The sequence below is a fragment of the Muscardinus avellanarius genome (assembly GCF_963383645.1).
Source record: "Muscardinus avellanarius genome assembly, chromosome: 3".
In the NCBI taxonomy this organism is placed as follows: Eukaryota; Metazoa; Chordata; class Mammalia; order Rodentia; family Gliridae; genus Muscardinus; species Muscardinus avellanarius.
In genome coordinates this window covers 39,511,163-39,521,846 of record NC_137788.1, presented here as the reverse complement: position 1 = coordinate 39,521,846, position 10,684 = coordinate 39,511,163, and the positions used below count along the sequence as shown (strand labels likewise).

Sequence of the window (10,684 nt, the reverse complement as noted above, 5' to 3'; positions counted from 1 at the left end):
GGATAAAAATGTTGGCACCAGACAGGGATGCTGCCACTGAGAAAGTAAGACCCCCCAGGGCAAAATAAGTACTCCTTGTTTGCAAAGTAAGAACTTTCTGAAAAGCAGCACAAAGGTCTGCCAGGGAAGAAGTCTGCTTCTGGGCAGAAGTTTCTGCCCAGAGAGCGGAGGGAAGATGTGCTCCCACTCACAAGCAATGGAATGAAACCGGGCATGGTGGCACACGTTTGTAACCCCGGCATTTGGAAGGCTAATACAGAAAGAACATGGTTTGCGAACAGCCTCAGCTTAGTGTGGCCCTTTGCAACTCAGTGAGACCTTGTTTCAAAAGAAATAATAAAAAATAGGCCTGGGGGTATAACTCAAAGGTAGAATGCTCCTGGGTTCTATCTCCATTACTGCAAAAAAAGAAAAAACAAAAAAAACAAAACACTAAGCAGCAGGAGTTCAGATACTCCTATGCTGATTAGCACACACCATCCAAGGACTGGTCCAGAAGAGCCTGCCAGGAAATTACATCACTTAACGGATAGGAAGGGGTGGGTCTACTAACCTCAAAGGCTTCTGGGAGGACTAATTCATGGCAGATTGGCCCTGAATATCCATGTCCCTTCTCAGTCCTCTATCTTGGCCAGGAAGGGGCAAGCCTTCTAGACTTTGGTTGAGGTCATTACACCCTCGTCTCTTCATCAGTGATATCCTAAGGGTCCTAGATCCTTACCTAGTTGGTGTGGAGAAATACCTTCACACTAGGAGCCATGGACCAAGCCTCCAGAGCCAATCTCTTTATAATAGCTCTAGGGACCTGACATTTGAGAGATAAAGTGAGACTTCCTGGGGACTAAAGGAATGGCCAGCCAGGTTTCCATGATAGCTGATTTCAGTATAGCCCATTCCTAGTCCCAGACTGGGGGAGAATAAATTTTGAAAGAGACCAAGGCCAGGGGACATAAGAGCCACAGGAGTTGAAAAGTTGTTACAAGAAGGTTACATCATCCTGACACTGTTCCCAGTACCAGTGAGCCTCAAAGCCCAGCCTGGCACTCTCATCCTCTGGAAGCTCAAGTGGCCCACCTTGGAGCCCCTCCCCTGGGGGCTTGCGCCCGGCTCTCAAGCTCCCTAGCCCGGTGGCTGTCAGATCCACCTCAGTCCTGGCCCTCTCCTCACCAGGTATAACCTTTGCCCACTCAATCTCAGGGCAGGGAGCCCCAGGAGGCCCCTGTTCATCCAGTTCTCTGGGGGCCACGGTGTCCAAGAAGCTGCCAATAGAGACACTGTCCAGCTGGTCGGTGGTGCTGGTATCTGGCAGGCTGTCCCAGCTGCCCCTCCGTGAGCGGCCTGGGCTCCCGCCAGTCAGACTATATTGGCTGCTGGTGAGACTACTGCAATGGCTGGTCAACGTCCCCCGCTCTTCCAACAGCCAGCGCACTGCCTCGATGCCCTCGTTCAAGGTAATCAGCTGCTGCAGGATCTTCACATCAATGGCTCGCAGGTATGCCTGGGGAGTGGAAGAAGGGATCAGTCAGAGGTTCCTGGCTCTGGACTTCCCGGTGCTTCCAGGGGCACCTACCTTGTCCAGTCCCGTGCACTTCACTTTCTTTTTTCCTTTTTTCTTCTTCTTTTTTAGTAGCACTGGGGATTGAGCCCAGGGGCATTCTATCTCTGAGTTACACTTCTAGCCCTATTTTATTTTTCATTTTGAAACAGGGTCTCACTAAGTTGCAGAGGCCCATGCTAAGATGATGAGGCTGGATGGGAACCTGAGATCCCAGTCAGGCATGGTAGTGTACACCTATAACTCCAGTACTTGGGAGATTGAGAGAGGAGGATCAAAGGTTTAAGATCAGCCTCAGCATCTTAGTGAAGCTATCAGCAACTTAGCCAGACCCTTCTTCAAAATAAAAAACAAAATAAAGCTGGGGATATGGCACAGAGGTAGAATGCCCTTGGATTCAATCCCTAGCGCACACACACACACACACACACACACACACACACACACACACCCATCTCAAATCCAAGCCCAGAGTGGTAGCACATGCCTGCAATTCTAGTACTTGGGAGGCTGATAGAGGAGGATCACAGGTTGAAGTACAGCTTTAGCAACTTAAGGCCCTCAGCAACTTAGTAAGATCATGTTTCAAAAAAAAAAGAGGGAGTTGAGCTGGCTCCCTATTCCCTTCAGAGTATTCAGGGAATTGGTAGCCAGATTGAGGACTAAGGGAGTAAGGGTTGCTCAGAGTTAAGAAGGGTCAGAAGGTCAGAATTCCACTGGCTGAGTCTGGCATAATGACACATGCCTTATAATCCTGGCACTCTGGAGGCTGAGACAGGAGGATGGAGGCAGTAACTTAGTAACACCATTTACTTATTTATTTATTTATTTATTTATTTATTTTGCAGTATTGGGGATGGAACCCAGGGGCGTTCTACCTCTGAGCTACACCCCCAGCCCTATTTTTTTTTTTTTTTTGGTGGTACTGGGGTTCCTGGAAGCCCTTCTACCTCCGGGCTACACTCCCAGACCTATTTTTTATATTTTTATTTGGAAACAGGGTCTCTTAAGCCAGCAAGGCTGGCTCCGAACCAGCGTGATCCTCCTGTCTCCGCCTCCCAAGCGCAGGGATTACAGGCGTGCGCCACCACACCCGGCCCCAGCCCTATTTTTTATTCTTTATTTTGAAATAAGGTCTCACTGAGTTGCAAAGGGTCTCACTTAGTAGTAGCTAAGGCTGGCGGCGAACCATGTTCCTCCTGGCTCAGCTTCCCAAATGCTGGGATTACAAGCGTGTGCCACCATGCCCGTCTCTCTCTCTCTCTCTCTCTCTCTCTCTCTCTATATATATATATATATATATATATATATATATATATATATTTTTTTTTTTTTTTTTTTTTTTTTTTTTTTTTTGCGGGTCTGAGGATGGAACCCAGGGGCATTTGACCTCTGAGCTACACCTCCTGCCCTATTTTTTATTCTTTATTTTGAAACAGGGTCTTAATAAGTTGCAGAGGGCCTCACTAAGTAGCCGAGGCTATCTGTGAACCACAATCCTCCAGTCTCAGCCTCCAGAATGCTGGGATTACAAGCATGTGCCACCATGCCCGGATATATATATATATATATATATATATATATATATATATATATATATATAATTTTTTTTTTTTTTTTTTTTTTTTGTGTGTGTGTGGGGGGGGGGGTCTGAGGATGGAACCCAGGGGAATTTTTGACCTCTGAGCTACACCCCCTGCCCTATTTTTTATTCTTTATTTTGAAACAGGATCTCACTAAGTTTTAGAGGGCCTCACTAAGTAGCCGAGGCTATCTACGAACCTACGATCCTCCAGTCTCAGCCTCGAGAATGCTGGGATTACAAGCATGCGCCACCACGCCTGGCATTATTTTTTATTTTGAAACAGAATCTCACTAAATTGTGGAAGGACCTGCTAGGTTGCTGAGGCTAACAGTGAACTTGTGAGTCTCCTGTCTCAGCCTCCCAGATACTGGGATTATAAACCTGTGTCATCATGTCCAGTTTGTCTCCCTCCTTCCCTAAGCAATTTGTGAACTCCCTGAGAGCAGGCCCTGCCCAATTCATTTTTGCTACACTGCCTAGCTTTGAGTAGGTCGTGCTCAGTTCTGTGATTCTCTTGCCTTTACTGTTTGGCCTCTCTGGTGGTCCTCAGGGTTCAGGGTTGGACTGTCTTACTGGAAAACGAATCTAAGGACCAGATTCTATAATCTGTGACAGTGGGATTCCCTGACTGTGACAGCATCATTCCCCAGAATAGAAGGCTACACTTTCTTGCCAGAAAAAGAAACACTCATTTCATACCACCTCTTTGGAAACAGATCAGAGAATAAACAGCTCAGAAGAGATGCTGCCTCAGAGGCTACTCTAACCCAATTCTCTTCCCTAGTGAGTCAATCTCCTTACTCCTCCACATATGCATATCAGACTCTACCCAGACCTGGGGCCCTGGGTATGGCTGTCCCATTGCTCAGTCCAAATCAGGTCCCAGGGTAAAAGCCTGGGGATCCTAGTCTTAACTTCCTGGTGGTGGATGGAGATTCTCAGACTACTGCTACTAGAAAGGCTCTTAGAGCTGGGCATGGTGGTTTATACCCATAATCCCAGTAATTTGGAGGCTAAACAGGAGGATTGCAGGTTTGAGGCCAATCTCAGCAATTTGGCAAGACCCTATTTCAAAAGAAAGGGCTGAGAGTGTAGCTTCAGAGTTAGAACAAACCCTAGGGTCAGTCCCCAGTACCATAAAAAAAAAAAAAAAAAAAAAAAAAAGCCGGGTATGGTGGCACACACTTGTAATCCCAATACTTCCAATACTTGGGAGGCTGAGATAGTAGGATCACAAGTTCACGGCCAGCCTCAGCTACTTAGTGAGGCCCTTCACAACTTAGTGAGATCTTGTTTCAAAATAAAGAATGAAAAATAGGGCTGGGGGTGTGATACAGCTCAGAGGTAGAATGCTCTAGGTTCAATCTCCAGTACCACAAAAAAAAAAAAAAAAAAAAGGAAGGAAGGAAGGAAAGAAAGAAAGGAAGGAAGAAAAACTGAGGCCAGGAGAGAGAGACAGGACTCTGCTCAAGTTCACAAAATGATTTCAGAAGTAAAGCCAAGACTTGAACCCATGCTTTCCTCCTCCTAGCCTAAAGCTTTTCTGCAAACTGCTCTGTGGAGGTGGGTTGTCATAGCAACAGTCCTTTTGGTGGGTTGCCACTGTTTCCCCTTCCCACATATTCCAGAGTCTCGCCTCACTCACCCTCTGACTGAGGGAGGCATCTAGGAGGGAGGAGGCCTAAAGGCAGGGCTGACCTTATCCTCAAGGGCAGGCCTGCCTGCTTCCTACCAGAACAGGCAGGAAGAGGGACAATCCTTAGATGGCTTAAACCAGTCCTGGCTCTTGTCCTTCCTGGGTACAACAGTGAGCACGGCAGAGTGGAATGGGGTAGGGATCTGCTCCCTGTTGTGACCCCTCCAAGACTCCCTTCTCTGTTCATCATGGGCAGCCTGAGGCCCCAGGCCAGATGGGTTAAGAATACAGAGAGATGGCCAAGCAGGCTGGTGCATGCCTATAATGCTAATACATGGGAGGCTGAGGCAGGGAGAGCTCAGGAGCTTTTGTTGTTGTTTTTGTGGTAATCGATGGAACCCAGGGGCATTCTACCTCCAAACTACACACCCAACCCATTTTTTATTCTTTTTTGTTGTTGTTGTTTTGTTTTTAATGGTGCTGGGGATGAAATCCAGGGCCTTCTACCTCCGGACTACTCTCTCAGACCTATTTTATATTTTATTTGGAAACAGGGTCTCACTAAGTTGCTGAGAGCCTCACTAAGAAGCTGAGTCTGGCTTCAAACCTGCGCGATCCTCCTGTCTCAGCCTCCCAAGCGCTGGGATTATAAGCATGCAGCACCACAACTGACTTTATTCTTTATTTTGAAACAGGGTCTCACTGAGTTGCAAAGGACCTCACTAAGTAGCTGAGGCTGTCCGCAAACCGTGATTCTCCTGTTTCAGCCTCCCAAATGCTGAGATTACAAGCATGCGCCACCATGCCCCTCAAGATCTCAGGTTTGAGAACAACCTCAGCAATTTAGTGAGAACTTGTTTCAAAATAAATAAAAAGGGGTCAAGCTTGCTTGAGCAGGCTTGTAATTCCAGTACTTAGTGAGGCCCTCCACAATTTAGTGAGACCTCATTTCAAAATAAGATGATTATAGAGCCAGGCGTGGTGTCACATTCTTATAATCCCAACACTTGGGAGGCTGAAATAGGAAGATCACATGTTCAAGGCCAGCTTCAGCTATTTAGTGAGGCTCTCCACAACTTAGTGAGACTAACCCTGTTTCAAAATAGGTTCAAAATATGCCAGGCGTGGTGGCGCATGCTTGTAATCCCTGCGCTTGGGAGGCTGAGACAGGAGGATCGCACAGGTTCGAAGCCAGCCTCAGCTACTTAGCGAGGCTTTCAGCAACTTAGTGAGACCCTGTTTCAAAAAAAAAAAAAAAAAAAAGTCTGGGAGTATAGCCCGGAGGGAGGTAGAAAGCCTCTGGGGTTCCACCCCCAGTACCACCAAAATAGGTTCAAAATAGGGCTGGGGTATAGCTCAGAGGTAGAATGCCCCTGGGTTCAATTCGCAGTACCAAACTGGAAAAAAAAAAAAAAAAAAAAAAGATAAAATAGGGATAGGGGTATAGCTTAGAGGTAGAAGGCCCCTGGATTCTATATCCAGTACCATAAATAGACAGACAAGCCAGGTGTGGTGGCACACATTTATAATCTCAGCACTTGGGAGGCTGAGACAGGAGGATCATGGTTGGTGGCCAGCCTTAGCTACTTAGGCCCTTTGCAACTAAGTGAGACCCTGTTTCAAAATAAAGAATAAAAAATAGGTCTGGGGGTGTAGCTCTGAGGTAGAATGCCCCTGGGTTCCATCTCCAGTACTGCAAAAAAGAAAAGAAAAAAAAAGATAGACAAAATAAAGGGCTGGAAGCCAGATGGGGTGTGGCAGAACGCACCTGTAATCCTAGTATTTGGAAGCTCACAGATAGAATGCCTTTGGGTTCAATTTCCACTCCGCACCAAAAAAAAGTCTGGTACAAAGTAGGTCTCATTGGTAAAGATGTATGTAAAGTGTGGTCAGATGATCTGGGTTAAAATCCTGACTGCTCTTTTTTTTTTTTTTTTTTTAATTGTACTAGAATTGAACCCAGGGGCATTCTACCTCTGAACTATACCCCCATCCCTATTTTATTTTTTATTTTGAAACAGGGTCTCATCGAGTTATAGAGGGCTTAAATTGCTCAGCCTGGCTGCGAACCTATGACCCTCCTGCCTTAGCGTCCCAAGAACTGGGATTACAAGCATGCGCCTCCATGTCAGGCTTGCTCTTTATTTTTTGCATGACTTATCCAGATAGGAGAGGGGATGCACCATGCCTATAATCCCAGTACCTGGGAGGCTGAGGCAGAAGGATGGATAGTTCAAGATCAGCCTGGGCAAAGTAGGAAGCCACTATCTCAAAATAAAATAATAATTTAAAAAAGAGCTGGATCTGTAGTTCAGAGGTAGAGTGCAGGCCCAGCATGTTGAAGGCCTGAGTTCAATCCCCAGTAAGGGAGGGCGGGGGGAGAGAGAGAGAGAAGTAAGGATATATGTGTGCTTGGTAAAAATTTTCAAAGCAAGCCGGGTGTGGTGGCGCACGCTTGTAATCCCAGCATTGGGGAGGCTGAGACCTGAAGGATCACGGTTTGTGGACAGCCTCAGCTATTTAGTGAGGCCCTCTGCAACTCAGTGAAACCTGGTTTCAAAATAAAGAATAAAAAATAGGGCAGGGGACGTAGCTCCGAGATCAAATGCCCCTGGGTTCCATCCCCAGACCCGCAAAAAAAAAAAAAAAAAAAAAAAGTTTTCAAAGCAGAGCCGACTAGGCAGGCTCTTTCTGAGCCTCGAGCTAAAGTTTGTACAAGGAAAAGTTACACACTCCCTGAGGTCCGCAGTCACAGCCCTGCTCAGAATTTGGCACGGGGCTCCAACCTTCAAGGCCAAATGCACACTAGGCATTTAAATCTTGCCCCCAGGAAACCCCTCACAGCCCGGCCCCAGGCTATCTGGGCCTCTCCTCCTTGGGAGCAAGAGTCCAGCCTGATCTGGGAGCCCCCCAAAAGATCTCCTTCCTCTGTTCCCAAGATCGGCTTGGCAGAGCTGGCACACAGTGGGACTCCAGGAAGACTCATTAGCTGACATACTCGCTCTGGGCTTCTGGTTCTGGGCCAGTGAGCAGCTGGCAATTCCTCAGTTCCTCAGAACTGGATGCAAAGTGGTGGCAGGTGTAAATCACCCCCTTTCATCGGAACTGGGGCCCTGGGGAGCCTGCTGGGGCCCCAGGTGCCCTTTTGGCTCTAAATCTCGACCAGCAACTCCATGGAAGGGGGAGGGAGGGTTGCTGTTTCCTCTTCTCCCCAAGAAGGCATAGATGAGACCCAAATATCTGGGAAGATCATGGGGAGGAGACTAAATCCAGGCGAAGGATCAACACTGCTGGCGCTGCTACTCTGCATCTGCTATTAGGCTAGAACTTTCAGGTATTTTCAGCGGAGCTTGGGAGATGTTAAAGAAAAGGAAATATTTCTGGCCGGGCGTGGTGGCGCAGGCTTGTAATCCCCGCGCTTGGGAGGCAGAGACAGGAGGACCGCGCAGGTTCCAAGCCACATGCGCTGGTTTAAGAGACCCTGTTTCCAAATAAAAATGTAAAAATAGGTCTGGGAGTGTAGCCCGGAGGTAGAAGGGCTTCCAGGAACCCCAGTACCACCAAAAAAAAAAAAAAAAAGAAGGAAAAAAAAAAAGAAGGAAAAAAAAAAAAAGGAAAGGAAATATTTTCAGTGGCCCTAGTCCAGGCACTTTTAAGTACATATGCTCTCACCCAAATCTCTTTGGTTAATCTTGTCATGAACCCGTGGAGGTCAAAGGAACTATAACCTTTCCCAGATTGCAGGAAAAAAACAAAAAACTGGTCTTTACAATGGGAGCTCCGGGAAATAGATGCCCCCCCATGGGGAGGGGGAAATTCACGCTACACTAGGTTCTCAGTACTTTCCAGCCCTCACCTCCCACCTCCCGATTATTTGGCAGGAAAAAAAAATCCAAGAGCTTGTGCTTCCTCACCCTGGTCCCCAGAACCTATCAACTCACCCTAGGGGAACAACTAATGGACGTCACTCCACCTCCACCCGGGGATTCAAGGACTGATCCCGGAGGGTTCCTGAGGAGTTAGGTTGAGTGTTTTAACTCCCATCTTTCCAGCCCAACTCTGGGGGCGCGAGTCTGTCCCTCTGTCCCTGCGCTGGAGACTCGGTCCCCTGGCCGTGGCGCCCACACTCACCAGCTCCATCCTCAGCGCCATGATCTTGTCCCCCAGGCCGTGGCTCGTACTAGGCGCCCCCGGGAGCGGCAGGGCTTCGGAGCTTCCCGGCTCCCACTCGCCCCGCAGTCCGCGAAGCAGCCCTTCAGGGGTCTTCCTGCCCACCTTGCACTCCACGTCTCGCAGGTCAGGGGTCTGGGACTCCACGGCCCCCTCCATGCGGGCCCAAGCCTGAAGAGTCTGGGCGATGGGTCGCGGAGGTCCTGCTCCCGGGGGTCCTCCTATCTCGGCCCGCTAAAGCCCAGAGGAACCCGCCGGTCCCCTCCCGCGAGGCGCGGGGGCGGGAGGAGGGCGCCGTATCACTTAGAAAAGCCGCGCAGCACCCGATGTGGAGATATATATATATATTCGAATGCTGCGCACACAGTCTCGGGCTCTGGATGGCGTGAGGCTGTGATCCTGGATTTGGGTCTCAAAGAGCGCTCCGAGAGCCCAACGCCTTCTCCTTACTCAGAGTCCAGCTAGGCACACAGCAGTTGCCCAATAAGTGTTTGCTGAATGAAGACTAAGCAGCCTCAAACTCAGGTAGTTTAAAGAAGGGTGACAAGGAGAGCTGCAGGTTTGGAAGGCTACCAGGGGCAGATACACTGAATCAAAACCGAGCTAGATTTAACTAGTCACTCACGCACACCTCCCAGTGGCTAGAATTCAGACTGAAGGAGTAAAAAAGTAAAGTACTCCGTGACCAGTGAGGAGCAAGCACTCGCTGTGGAAGTGGAAGGGGTCTGCATGGGCTGGGCCTTGCGTGGGCTTACAATAAGATGCTTCCTAACCCTGACTGGGTAGGAACCATCTGTGCCTTGTGAAGTTGCAGGTTTTGCAGGGCTCCGCGGCACCTGCCTGTAGCCCCAACTAACAAAGACTGAGGCAGGAGAATCACTTGAGCCCAAGAGTTCAAGGCTACTAGCCTGAGCAACCTAGAGAGACTCACCCCATGAAGGAGGAGGAGGAGGAGGAGGAGGAGGAGGAGGAGGAGGAGGAGGAGGAGGAGGGAGAAGGAGAAAGAGAAGAAGAAGAAGAAGAAGAAGAAGAAGAAGAAGAAGAAGAAGAAGAAGAAGAAGAAGAAGAAGAAGATGATGACGACTGGCGTGGTACCGCTCGCTTGTAATCCCTGCGCTTGGAAGGCGAGACAGGAGGATCGCGCAGGTTCGAAGCACCAGTGCTGGCTTAAGAGACCTATTCCAAATTAAAAAAAAAAAAAAGTTTAAAAATAGGTCTGGGAGTAACCTGAATGTAGAAGGGCTTCCAGAAACCCTCGTACCACCAAAAAAAGAAAAAAGAAAGAAAGAAGAAAAAAAAGAAAAAGAAGGAGGAGTTTTGATACTATAAATCTGGGTTGGGGTCTGAGATTCTGAATATCTAACAAGCTCCCAGGTGATGGCTGTCCTGCTAGTCTGGGGGCCACACTCTGAGAAAAGGGTTATAGAATATGGTTCTAAGGTATTTGGATTTTATTCTACAAGTAATGAGGAGCTATGAAAAACTTTGTTTCAGCCAGGCATGGTGGCCCATGCTTGCAATCCCAGTACTTGGGAGGCTGAGGCAGGAGGATCCTACAGATTGGAAGCCCACTGAGGCTACTTAGTGAGGCTGCTCTGTTTCCAAATAAAATATAAAATAGGTCTGGGAGTGTAGCTCAGAGGTAGAAGGCCCCTGAGTTCCATCCCCCAAAACCACACACACACACACACACACACACACACACACACACACACACAAAACAACAACAAAAAAAAAC

General features: G+C 48.3%; 1 protein-coding gene across 1 annotated transcript; it reads right to left on the bottom strand.

Moving 5' to 3' along the window:
* Nucleotides 1-976: 976 nt before the first annotated feature.
* Nucleotides 977-9,105, bottom strand: LURAP1 (leucine rich adaptor protein 1; the record flags this gene model as incomplete). The annotated part of the gene is made up of 2 exons (XM_080690421.1): nt 977-1,498; nt 8,908-9,105. The coding sequence occupies 2 exons, from the start codon at nt 9,103-9,105 to the stop codon at nt 977-979; spliced, it is 720 nt and encodes a 239-aa protein (XP_080546547.1).
* Between the last annotated feature and the right edge of the window lie 1,579 nt (nt 9,106-10,684).